The sequence below is a fragment of the Bos mutus genome, chromosome 5 (genome assembly GCF_027580195.1).
Source record: "Bos mutus isolate GX-2022 chromosome 5, NWIPB_WYAK_1.1, whole genome shotgun sequence".
In the NCBI taxonomy this organism is placed as follows: domain Eukaryota; kingdom Metazoa; phylum Chordata; class Mammalia; order Artiodactyla; family Bovidae; genus Bos; species Bos mutus.
The window spans coordinates 91,407,964-91,421,116 of record NC_091621.1 but is presented as its reverse complement, the minus strand read 5'-3'; the positions used below and the strand labels follow the sequence as shown (position 1 = coordinate 91,421,116).

The window sequence follows — 13,153 nt, the reverse complement described above, 5'->3', positions numbered from 1 at the left end:
AGAAATCAAGCTAGGATTGGAGCCCATGCAGACAGGCTCCAGTTTCTGTGCTCTTAACCGCTATAAACATCTCCTTTCAGGACTTTCTTGGTGGTCCTCTGGTTAAGAATCCAACTTGCAATGCAGAGGTCATGCAACCACCAGAGATTTCTGGTGGTTGAACTAAGATCCTACATGCTGCGAAGCGACTAAGCCTGCACGCCACAACAGAAGACCCCATATGGTGCAGCTAATAAATAATAAATATTTTTAAATGTCCGTTCTAAAATATCCTTCTGTCTACTCACTCCTGGGAAGTTTCACTGACTGATCACCCTGTATTACACCCTAGTATTACTTCACTTCTCTGGGTCCTCACTTCGTTTCGTTTCTCTGCCCTCTCATTTCTAGTCACCCTCCATCCTTCTTGGGTGAAAGTCCTTCCTCTACTATATGGAACTGTTTATCTATCACCTTGGCTCCTGAAAAAAACCAAGGAGTTTCCCCTTATACTCTGAAGCTTATGGAGGTGGTTTCCTAACCAAAACCTGTACCTTTGTGAGGGATTGAATTGTTATGCTAGCTCTTGAGATTATATATATATTATAAAAGCATACTATTTATCTTTATTAAAATCATAGTGTTCAGCTTTGTTGTTGTTTTGTTCAGTCACTCAGTTGTGTCTAATTCTTTGCGACCCCAGGGACTGCAGCATGCCAGGCTTCCCTGTCCTTCACCATCTCACAAAGCTTCAAACTCATGAGTCAGAGATACCATTCAACTATCTCATCCTCTGTTACCCACTTCTCCTCCTGCCCTCAATCTTTCCCAGCATCAGGGTCTTTTCTAATGAGTCAGTTCTTCACATAAGGTGGCTAAAGTATTGGAGCCTCAGCCTCAGCATCAGTCCCTCCAGTGAGAATATTCGGGATTGATTTCCTTTCTAGTTTTTAAAAGTCCATGTAAATCATTTGTTATTTTGAGCTTAAAGGGTCATTTTATATAGTGATTTAGAGTCAGAGAATCTAGATTTAAATCCTATCTCTATTACTGTTATATAATATTGGGAAAGTCATTTACATTCACCAAACTTTATTTTATTGATATATAAAATGAAATAAGCACGTTCTGTTCATCACACAGTTGTCCTGAAAGAATCAATGAGATAATACATGTCAAGGAACAATAAAAATTATAAAACTTTGTGTTAATAGAACTACAAAGTTCTATAACTTCTTCATTAATATATAGGAATCCCTTTCTGCTTTCTAATGCCATTATATTGAAAATATTAGGGTTCAAGCATAAGAGTAATTTATGGGACCACAGAGGTCTCTGAAATCTGCCTTTATCCTCTGAATTAATAGGTCCAGCTTGATGGTTTCACTGTGGTTGCTATGGTTACTGTGGCTTTTTGGCCTGCTTTCTTGAATTGTTGCTAGCCCTCTGCCTAGTGCTTCCCCCTTGTAGGTATGAAACCGACTTGTAAGACTTTATGAAAACGCTTTGAGAATGTGCATCACCCACAGTAGAAATTTCAAGACAGGTATCCATTTCCAGGCCTGATGTCATTAGACAGACTCATACCTGCAGGTCCCAGGACCTGTGAGTCATGGTTTCAGGCACTCTTTCAGAAGGGGTATCCTCTGCAAGAACCAAACTCCCCCAAATTGCCTACTCTATTGGATTATAGTCAATTCTACTTGATCTGGAAGTCATTATTTCTTCAGATGTTTTCTATCCATTGTCTCTTATCAAGTTTATATAACTCTTCTCATATCAGTACAGTGACTGGAATTACTATCTTTATTAATTATTTTTACTGTATTTCTCTTGTTTGTGTTGTGTCTGTCCCGTGGTTTTAGTCTTAATAACTTAAATTTTCTTGTCCAGAGCATATCACGTTTCCTAACTCATACCTCTTCTCGATACTTCTCCAAGCAGACAATGATTAGGGCAAATGATCTCAAGGTTCGTTATTTCCAGAGATGTGTTTTTATCATACTTTGACTGTTGAATCCTTTCCACATCATTATTGATTGTGAAAGAGTTCACTTCATGCATTTTATGGTGGGCTTGTCCTAGATCCTGTGGCAAAGCAATGTAGCTAATAAAATACCCAAGGGACTTAGTGCCTACTTATCAGTGGGTTCCTGTGAGTGAGGCTGCCATGGTAACACAGTCTAAATTAAATATACAATAATTTAGGTAAAGAGAAAAATAACTTTGTAGGCTCACATTTACCAGGATGATCACAGAATTAGTGGTGGTTTTCCAATCTAGATTACAGAGTCGTGAAGGCAGGAACTGTAGCTATTTTTCCTGAGTGTTCTGTCACTTCACAGCATGGGGCCTGGAACACAGTAGGACCTCAATACATAGTACTGCACAAAACATGACTTCATAATAATATAAAAATCAAAGAGCTCTTTGCATACCACTCTTAGAGTGTTCTTATGAGATTTTAAAACAAATAATCACTAAAGGTGACTTCAATAACATAAAATTATGTTGAATTTTAGTGGAAAGTACTAAGCAAATATAAGCTATTATTAGGACACAGTAAATAGTATAGGAGACTGGTAAAGCTGTCAGTTTATGAAATAATCATGAGCAGCACATTAAATACGGGCTTTTATCCATAATGCTTATGTTTATTTGAAACACCCTTGGGGGCCGATGTCTTAAAATACGTTTTCTTGCAGTATTCCTTCTACCAGCAGTTACATGAACAAAAAAAATCAGAAAAATTCTTCAAAGTTCTCTACGACCGAATGAAGGCTGCTCAGAAAGAGATAAGATCAACAGTGACAGTTAACACCATCGACTTAGGTAACAAGAAAAGGGATGATGACACAGAACTGATGACATCTGGCCCACGGATGAGAGGTAAAGGACTAGTTGAGTATTTGGGAGAATGAGTAAGAGAAAAGAGGGTAACACAATTTTTAGAGCTCATTTATCTTGTCATCTCACTTACCTTAGTCTAATTATGCCACTTGTGCCTCTGTGTATGGAACACTGTCCTTGAATTATTGTGGTCATGGTATTGACCTTCAAACAGCTCTGTGGGGTCAGCCTCAAACAAAGAATTATCAGTGCAAAGCAACTAGTGACATGAAAATATTTGATTTCATCGTGAAATTCTTGGTAAAGAACAGCTACCCATCCCTTCTGAATGCTCATGAAATGTAAACTGTAAGAACCAGAATTATAGCACTAAACTCTATGAAAGATTCTTGGAATTTGAAATAACAAAGTCATCAGGATAGTAAAAACAAATTGTATAAATATTTTGAACTTTGTACTATTTTATCACTTTCTTGTATTTAGGAGCTCTTAATTTTATATTTATCAAAAAGACAGGAGCCCTTCTAAAATGGACTAAGCATTAAGATCTTTTTTAAAAAATATCCCAGTGCATATTTAATTTTTTGGTTGCTCCTTCAGAATCTTTTGGGAAAAGTTGTTGCACCTCTTGTCAGGTGATTTGAAATCCAATTGTTAGAGAATTTGGGTAACTGTCTTTTTTTAATTAGCAAATGGAAGTTAATTCATAAATGTAAGAGTACTGCTTTATTTTCAGTAAGGGATTCATCATTACATTTAAAAGAGGGAATGAAAGGGCAGTTAACAGAAGCTTCTTCGGCCACATCCAAAGCATACTGTGTATACAGAAGAGAAATGGATCCAGAAATAGACATCATGTGTGCAGGACCTGAAGCGGGAAATGCCGAGGACAGGTCCACCGAGGAAGTCACAATGAGCCCTGCCATTGCCATCATGCAGCCGATTTTGAGGTTTCTGCAGTTACTCTGTGAGAATCATAACCGGGAGCTGCAGGTACTTGTTCTGTTTTGTGTGAGAGCTGAGCATCCAGCCTATGATGTTAGTGATTAAATTCAGATAAAACTAATAAGTCGTTTTGGAGAGAGAATAAGAACAATAGTGCTTTTCTGAAATGGGAAGAAATTTTGGTATCTGGGTGAAGAAAAATGAGAAGAAAATTCCTTTATGCATTCCTACAGTATCATTCTTTGCATCCTCAACTCACATCTCTTCAGTCTCAGTGGGTATCATCTAACCTTAGGACTCTCAGATTTGTTCAATAAAGTCAGTTTTGCTTCATCTGTACCTTTCAGGGTTTTGTAAGACTTGGAGGGCCTTCATCATTGCCAGCTCAGTTCATATTTCTTGAATGAGGATACAGAGTATATTTTATTATAAACAGAGTTAATATATGTCTATTATAAACATATATGTTTTTATTATAAACAGATTAATATAGAAGAGGATTTTCTTGCTTTTGAAGTTTAATTGATTTACAATATTGTGTTAGTATCAGGACTACAGCAAAATGATTCCGTTTTTTTAATATATATATATACATACACACATATCTTTAAAAATTATTTTCCATTAAAGATTATTACAAGATATTGTATAGTTTCCAGTGCTATACAGTAAATCCTTAATGTTTATCTATTTTATATGTGGAAGTGAAAGTGTTAGTTGCCCAGTCATGTCCGACTCTTTGTGACTCCTTGGACTGTTGCCCAGCAGGCTCGTCTTCCATGGAATTCTCCAGGCAAGAATACTGGAGAGGGTACCCATTCCCTTCTCCAGAGCATCTTCCTGACCCAAGGATCAAACCTGGGTCTTCCACATTTCAGGCAGATTCTTTACCACCTGAACCACCAGGGAAGCCCTATTTTATATATGGTAGTGTATGTTTGTTAATCCCGTGTGTGTGTGCTCAGTTGCCAACTTGTATCTGACTCTTTGTGGCCCGATGGACTGTAGCCCAACAGGCTTCTCTGCCCATGGAATTTTCCAAGCAAGAATACTGGAGTGGGGTGACATTTCCTCCTCCAGGGAATCTTCCTGACCCAAGGACTGAACCCATGTCTCTTGCGTCTCCTGCATTGGCAGGTGGACTCTTTACCACTAGCGTTACCTGGGAAGCCCTTTAGTAGTTACCTTACCAAATTGCAAACATCTGTTAGATCATAGGAAAAGCAAGGGAATTCCAAAAAAACAACATCTACTTCTGCTTTATTGACTGCGCTAAAGCCTTTGACTCTGTGGATCACAGCAAACTGTGGAAAATTGTTTAAAAGGTGGGAATATGAGACCATTTTACCTGCCTCCTGAGAAACCTGCATGCACGTCAAGAAGCAACAGATAGAACCTTCCATGGGACAACAGATTGGTTCAGAATTGGGAAAGGAATACGTCAAGGCTGTATATTGTCACCCTACTTATTTAACTTACATGTAGGACACATCATGTGACATGCTGGGCTAGGTAACTCACAAGCTGAAATCAAGATTGCCAGGAGAAATATCAACTACCTCAGATATGCACATGATACCACACTAATGGCAGAAAGCAAAGAGGAACTAAAGAACGTCTTGATGAGAGTGATAGAAGAGAGTGACAAAGCTGGCTTAAAACTCAACAATCAAAAAAGTAAGATCATGGCATTGGGTCTCATCATTTCATGGCAAACAGATGGGGGAAAAATGAAACAGTGACATACTTCATTTTCTTGGACTCCAAAATCACTGAACAGTGACTGCAGCCATGAAATTAAAAGATGCTTTCACCTTGGAAGAAAAGCTATGACAAACCTAGAGAGTATCTTAAAAAGCAGAGACATCCCTTTGCCAACAAAGGTCCAAAAAGCAGAGACATCCCTTTGCTAACAAAGGTCCATCTAGTCAAAGATACGGTTTTTCCAGTAGTCATGTATGGATATGAGAGTTGGACCATAAAGAAAGCTGAGTGCCAAAGAATTGATGCTTTTGCACTGTGGTGTTGGAGAAGACTCTTGAGAGTCCCTTGGACAGCAAGGAAATCAAAACAATCAATCCTAAAGAAAATCAACCCTGAATATTCATGGGAAGGACTGGTGCTGAAATGCTAGTTCTTTGGCCACCTGGTGGGAAGAGCCAACTCATTGGAAAAGACCCCAGTGCTGGGAAAGATTGAAGGCAGGAGAAGGGGACGACAGAGGATGACATGGTTGGATGGCATCACCAACTCAACAGACATGAGTTTGAGCAAGCTCTGGAAGATGATGAAGGCAGTGAAGCCCACCACTTGTAGTCCATGGTGTCTCAAAGAGTTGGACATGACCTAGTGACTAAATAACAACAGTTACTAGATTAATTATTACTAAGTTTATACTAAACTATTACTAAATTATATTTATGTCAGTACATATTGAAGTACGTCATTTTTCTTTAAGTAGTTGTTTATTTATTTGGCTGCATTGAGGCTTAGTTGCACACAGGATCTTCACTGTATCATAGAAATCTTTTAGTTGTGGTGGGCAGGCTCTGGAGCATACAGGCAACGCGGGCTTCGTTACTCCACTGCATGTGGGATCTTACTTCCCTGACCAGGAATCAAACCTGCATCTCTTGCACTGCAAGGAAGATTCCCAATGATTGAATCACCAGGAAAGCCCCCTGAAGTACCTCATTCTTACAGCTTCTAAGTATTCCAGTGTTTGGATATACAATTATTCATTAAATTGGTCCCATTGTGATTGGTATGGTGTGATTTTCAGTTGGGGCTGTTACAAGCGGTGTGCTCTGGATCTCTTTGTAGTTGTCTGTTACTCAAAATATTGACAGGTCCTCCAAGTTGCCCTTCGCAGCGGTTGTATCATTTGAAGCTGCACTATGTATAAGGGATTGCTTAGTTGACTATTCAATTGCTTCTTTCCCTAATTAACTTCTGGTTTCCTTTTTCTTTTCTCCTTACCTGCTGCTTAATTATTTTTGCCCTTTGTATATAGTTTTAAGATAATGACATTGAGAAATGTTTTTTATGAACTGTATTGATAAATATAGATGCTTGAAAAATATATCTCTCTTTTCTTAACCCCAAGAGAAATGTAATAAATGTGAATACTTCGTTATAAAGGGCAGGTCCATTCCACATTGCCATGGGGATCCTCTTGGGTTGAAAAAACACCCATAGAGAGAAAACGGAAAACATTTAGCATAGTGATTTTTTTTTTAATGCCTTGGGTATATTTTTTTTCTGTTTAGCACTTCCTGAGGAATCAAAACAACAAAACCAATTACAACCTTGTCTGTGAGACCCTTCAGTTTTTGGATTGCATTTGTGGAAGTACAACAGGAGGCCTGGGACTCTTGGGTCTCTACATCAACGAGAAGAATGTAGTGCTGGTCAACCAGACTCTGGAGAGCTTGACTGAGTATTGCCAAGGTCCATGCCATGAAAATCAGGTAACTGAAAGCAGTCCTTCATGAAAATTATTCCGACCAGTTAGCCAAAGGATCAACTTGGTGAAAGAGCCAAGCTTTGTGTGCATTTGAAAGATCTTTCTTTTACTTTGCCAGATATTTTTACTTTCCTAACAAAGCATACAAAGACTGAATTATGGACTAGCAAATACTATGCCATATTTTAATTTAATTTCACTGTAAAAGGAAATTCCCGTGAAAACATCCCAGATAAAAATCAGAGTACAATATATTTTTTCATCACTGATCAGTTTTCGTCTTTGGTCAGTCTCTCCAGGATTTGTGGCATTGGCTCCCTTTGGCTTCTTGGGCTCCACTGCAGTGGGTTGTGTATATTACCATCTTTATATTGACAGTAAATGTAGCAAATAGGTCATATTGCTCCCATTTTGCTTATAGCTAGATTGTGACTCAGACATTAAGTGATATTCAGGGTCCCAGAGTAATGGAATCTCTTAAGTTGTAGGGCCATCCTTAAAACTCAGGACTTGTGGTTGAGTCTAAACAGTGCACTTTTGACTGTATAACATTTTCCAGGGCAAAGTTTCGACTCCCTCTTCCAGAGTGTTTGTCTCTGATTCCATTTTCTTGGATATCACAGACACAGAGAGGGAGTAGAAGATGGAATACTTGGGTTGGTAAAGGGCGGAGGGCAGCCTGGAGTTTATTGACTCCGCATCCACACAGGTGTTATGGAGCTACCATCACAAGCATGGATCCACCCCGGAAGGAACAATTTTCAAATCACAAACATTTCTGGATATAAATTTTAAAGAAGCCACTGAGACCAAATGTCAGTGCTTGATACAGAAAAGAAATGTTGAAAAGTAATTGCTTTTCTATTGCATATTATATGACATACATGTGCAAAGTACACACACATATATGTACATACATAGGTATGTAGAACAAAAACATGACAATTATTGGCGTAAATAATTTGTTATAGGGATCTTTACCCCCTGTAATATGCATGTGATATGGTGAAAGAGTTTGTGGATTTTGCTCTGTCTTATATTTCACTCTTCCAGGGCAATAATATAAGAAAACCTAACTATTGATTTTAAGTTAAGGAAATATATGCAGATTCAAAGACTTCATTTTGTTGTTGGTTAAAATAAAGTAAATCTATAATAGAAAGCATGTTTCCACTCTTGGTTTTTTAAGAAAATGAAACTAAGTTTTGAAAGTTACTAAATCAAGTTAGCTAAAAACAGAAATTAATAATAATACAGCATGAATCCCATATACTCTAAAAATAAGCTTACTGTGAACCTCGTGCTCTGGAAATATGTGGAAGGAAGGAAAAATGCTAGCAAATTTCAGAAATGATCCACAAATTGATTTCCTCTAAGTCAAGCAACCATTGTCATGATCAGAAGAACCTCAGGAAATGTAGATGAACGGAAGATACCTCTCCTTCGTGTCAGGGGAGTAAAAATTTCCTTGTGTAAAAAGAGAAATGAAGCCCATCCTGAAAAATAACAATCCTTTCAGAATTACCTTGATTTTATTCTTTCTCGTTTATCTTACCTGGGTTTCAATTTTTCAAACCCCTTTGACTCTGGGTCCTGCATGGTAAGATGTAGTTCCACAAATTCCAACCCACGAGTTTCCAATTTTCAAGTTGTATAAAATGAATTAAATTCAGAGTCCTAGCACGGTAGGCCCTAACCTTCAAAATACTGACATTTATCTCTCAGGGTACTTTATAAACTTTTCCCAAGTCAGATTCCTCTATAAATTGCTTAAGTTTAAGGAATCTGCTGACCTTTTCTCTCAACCAGCATAATTGACATGATGTCTGAAATATCAGGAGGTGACTGTATTCCCAGCACAGTCAACAGCATAGATTGTTACTCATTTAGCATTAAATAGCAGAGAAATGAAGATGCCACATCATTACAGATAAAGTTGACTTACCAACCTTGGGCCTAAGGTTTTTATAAATAGGAATATTCTCTTAAAATTGATCCGATCTTAAAATTCTAAATTTAAAGAATTTCTCTAATGAAGGACATATAAAAATTTATAGACTGAGTGTTTTACTTAACCATTGTTTTTTGAAATTCTACAAAAATGGTTCGCCTGAAAAGATACCTGTTTCATACAATGTCTTTCTCTGTGTTCTTCATACAAGTCATTTAATTAACACTAATCAAATAATAGACTCTATGTAAAAGAATATATAAAATTAAATCTTTGACTTATATTAGACTTAATCTCAAGGTTAAATCTTAATTGCATTTTAAAGGGCAAAAAGCTGAGGTGATTCTGTTATTTTATGTCATGGCCTCTAGTGCTCTTGTGTTGTAAATAGACTTATTTTAAAAATACTTTGTTTTCTAGACATGTATTGCTACTCATGAATCTAATGGAATTGATATCATCATTGCTTTGATTCTAAATGACATAAACCCTCTTGGTAAATATCGAATGGACCTGGTGCTCCAACTAAAGGTAAAGTAAACCCACTGTGGGGACGGGGAAAGTGACATTCTCTATATAAAACTCACTTTCAGAGTTGACTTTAAATGTTCAAGTAGGTCTTCTAAAAAGCAAGGTATCATCATATTTTCAAGTAATGAATTGACAGAAAGGGATAGTAAAAGCACAGTGAGCACTGAATTGCTGATAAAGTGTCAAATAAGATTTGAGGATATCTTACTGGAAGTGTTTTTAAGCAGTCACTTTGTTTCACTGCTTTTCTTTTCTGTTTTTCATTATATAGAGGAACATAAGATGCTGAACATTCACTATGCCATATGTTTTTAATTCATCTTGACTATAGAATTCTATCTAACAAGTCACAATTAATGAAACTATGGTAGAAGAGGACTCCGTTTTGGCTTTATATCTATTTTCTAAAAGTTGTTTTCTTTTATATTAAAATTTTAATTTTTTCCCCAATACGGTAAGCCATTTTCAAGCTTCCTTTGAGAAGTTTTTGGGTAGTTGCTAAGTCGTGTCCAGCTCTTTTGCAATCCCATGTTCTCTGTCCATGGGATTTTCCAGACAAGAATACTGGAATGGGTTGCTATTTCCTTCTCCCTGGGGTCTTCCTGACCCAGGGTCTGAACCAGTATCTCCTGCATTGCAGGCGGATTCTTTACCGCTGAGCCACCAGGGAAGCCCCCTTTGAGAAGTTGCTTTAGCTTAAATCATGTGCATACTTTATAGCAGTTCCATTTATCAGAAGTCAGGAGCACAATGGCATTTTGAAAAAAATTTCTTCAACTTTTTGTTCAAATGGAAATAGATAAGTGAATATACACAAGAAACTATATAGTTTCAAATAAAAAGACATGATATTCAATTGAGATGAATTTTTAAAGACTGCGTATGTTAGGTGTTAGAACTAAAAACATTGCTTATTTAAAAGTTTTCCATAAACGTAGGGTTGATCCAATATCACAGAGGATAAAGTTTACCTTTTATAGGTAAATTTATGGCCAAGAAGGATAGAAATGGTATTTTTATAGTTGTTTCTAAATATAGATTTAGATTACATAATGGAATGCGTATGTGTCCTGCCTATGTGGAGATTATACTAATGGCTCTTAGTAAGCAAACAGAGTTATGTTTGTGTGTTTTCACTATTTTTATTTGCAATAGGTATCTTGGATCTTTCTCTTCATAAATGAGAAAGAAGGTGATTCTCGGGTAGATTGCACTTGTGTCCTTTTCCTCATTAACTTCATTCTTCAGTTAGCAAAGTCAGCCTGGCCTATATTATAGCTTAATTTGAGTTACTAGAGAAAAAATGATTTTATCTTGAATTCATCTTTAACCATATTTCATAAAGAAACAGCATTTTGAAGCCTTAGATTTTTTTTTTAATCTTTCATTTATCGAAAGACTTACACCTTTAAATCTCATTTTTAATAGATCTAACTTTACTGGGAGAAATACTGAAGGATTCATCAACTTAAACAAAGTGTAGGGGACTTCCCTGGCAGTCTAGTAGTTAAGACTTCACCTTCCAATGCAGGGGTTGTGGGTCGAATCCCTAGTTGGGGAGCTAAGATCGCACATGTCATGGCCAAAAAGAAAAACATAACACAGAAACCATATAGTGACAAATGCAGTAAGGACTTTAAAAACGGTCCACATCAAAAAACAAAAAATCTAAAAAATAAACTAAAAGTATAAACATATAGATTATTTACAGATTCAGAACTATGGGGGGGAACTCTAAATGATAGGGTATGACTTACTTGTATGAAAATATTCTTAGCTATTCAAATGAAAATCTGTTTTGAAAAAAGGGTCATTTAAAATTTCATTTATGTTACCTTTTCAAAATATGACAGTTGGATAGGTCAAGGTATGTGTAAAATAGAAAATGAATGAATTTGAATTGAAATATTTATAATATTTTACTAAGAGAGACAAGTGTATGTTTCTAAATAATCCATGAGGCTTTGTACATAATGGCCAATATGAGAACAACGTTTGTAAGACAGAATGATATAGTATACTGGCAAATTTTAGAAGGTGTAGGTAGGATGCTTTTAATTATAAATTCCCTGGAACATTATAGAGATGCCATATGAAAAAAATGTTAAGGTTTTATTATATATCATTTACTCTTTAATTACTTAAACAAGTATATTTTTAAGTGTATTTAACTATACTCATTTACTATATAATTTCATGAATTTTTTCATATATATATCTTGTCCCTTTTAATTTATGTTTCATAACTGACCTGGACTATAAATTGCTGAATTTTTAAAATAAGTAGGTTTTTTGTTGTTATTGTTACTGTTGTTGTTGGTTTTGTTTTGTTTTGTTTTTTGTCTAAGGACTCTAACTTCTTTTGGAAGAGAATCCTTTATTAACACATAAAAATTGGATTTCTTAGCATATATAATCTCTTGAACTTCCAAATTGCTTCAGCTTTCAGTAGGCCATTTACAAGATTTCTGTTCCCCCAAGATAGTACGAAAAAGATTGGTTAGGAAAAACACCATATTGCCAATATTCTGAAATTGGATGCATTTTTAAGTTACTTTGTATTGGGCCTGCTGAGTGAAATTCATTAGAGCATACTGCTAGTGTTGCCAGGGTTTTAGCTTTTGATTATATTGGGTCAGTTCAGATTGCTCTAAAGGTGTAAGCTCTTCACTAACTCTAGAACCTTACTTTTTAAAAGACATGTTGTTTGTGTGGGATGCTGGATTATAAAAAGGGAATTTTAGGATTTGTGCAAATCTGTAGAAATTAAAAATGGAACATCATTCCAAACGTTGAGGATATTGTATTTTATGCTATAAGACTTTCTGTAACTGTGTGGTATCCATTTTGGATAATAAATTGGCTGAATCAGAAACATTTAAGATTTCTTCTATAGGTAAACATGTTTGAGATAATATATTTTTAAAACCAAATTAGGAAGCACCAAAGACAACATGAACTGTTTTTATTTCCTTTTAAACAAAAAATAGAAAATATTCTACAACCCTACTTGTTAAAATGTTATATTACCATGTAGGGAGTCTAAACTGTTATCAATAAATTTATATTTTGTTTCTAACTCATGAATTTAGAATTTTGTAAATTAATTCTCACTAAAAATTATTGATCAAATTTATTTAAGATTTTGATTTGCTATGAATTGATCTTTCATATTAAAAACAATTGTGTTAAATTCTAATGAACTATGTGCCATTTTTGTAAAATATGTCATTGATACTGGTTCACCTTACTGTCTTGTTAGGTTGTCTTTATAGAAAGGCCTACTTAGGAAATAGTGAAGGAAGATATGATTATATTTTAATGTATCATATATAAAGTCAATTTTGTGTTTAAAATGCCTTTATAGCAATATTTAAAATTTCCTTTGTAGCATATCTCAAATGATTCATTGCTTTTATTTTGTGTTGACA

The 13,153-nt window shown here is 35.8% G+C and overlaps 1 protein-coding gene across 2 annotated transcripts in view; it reads left to right on the top strand.

Moving 5' to 3' along the window:
* ITPR2 (inositol 1,4,5-trisphosphate receptor type 2) overlaps positions 1–13,153 on the top strand; it is a 584,772-nt gene that overhangs the window by 399,619 nt on the left and 172,000 nt on the right. For both annotated transcript variants that reach the window (XM_005902445.3, XM_070371231.1), the window contains 4 exons: positions 2,685–2,868; positions 3,566–3,822; positions 7,044–7,244; positions 9,612–9,722. In XM_005902445.3, the coding sequence (XP_005902507.2) occupies positions 2,685–2,868; positions 3,566–3,822; positions 7,044–7,244; positions 9,612–9,722 (753 nt within the window). The remainder of the gene's footprint in view (positions 1–2,684; positions 2,869–3,565; positions 3,823–7,043; positions 7,245–9,611; positions 9,723–13,153) is intronic.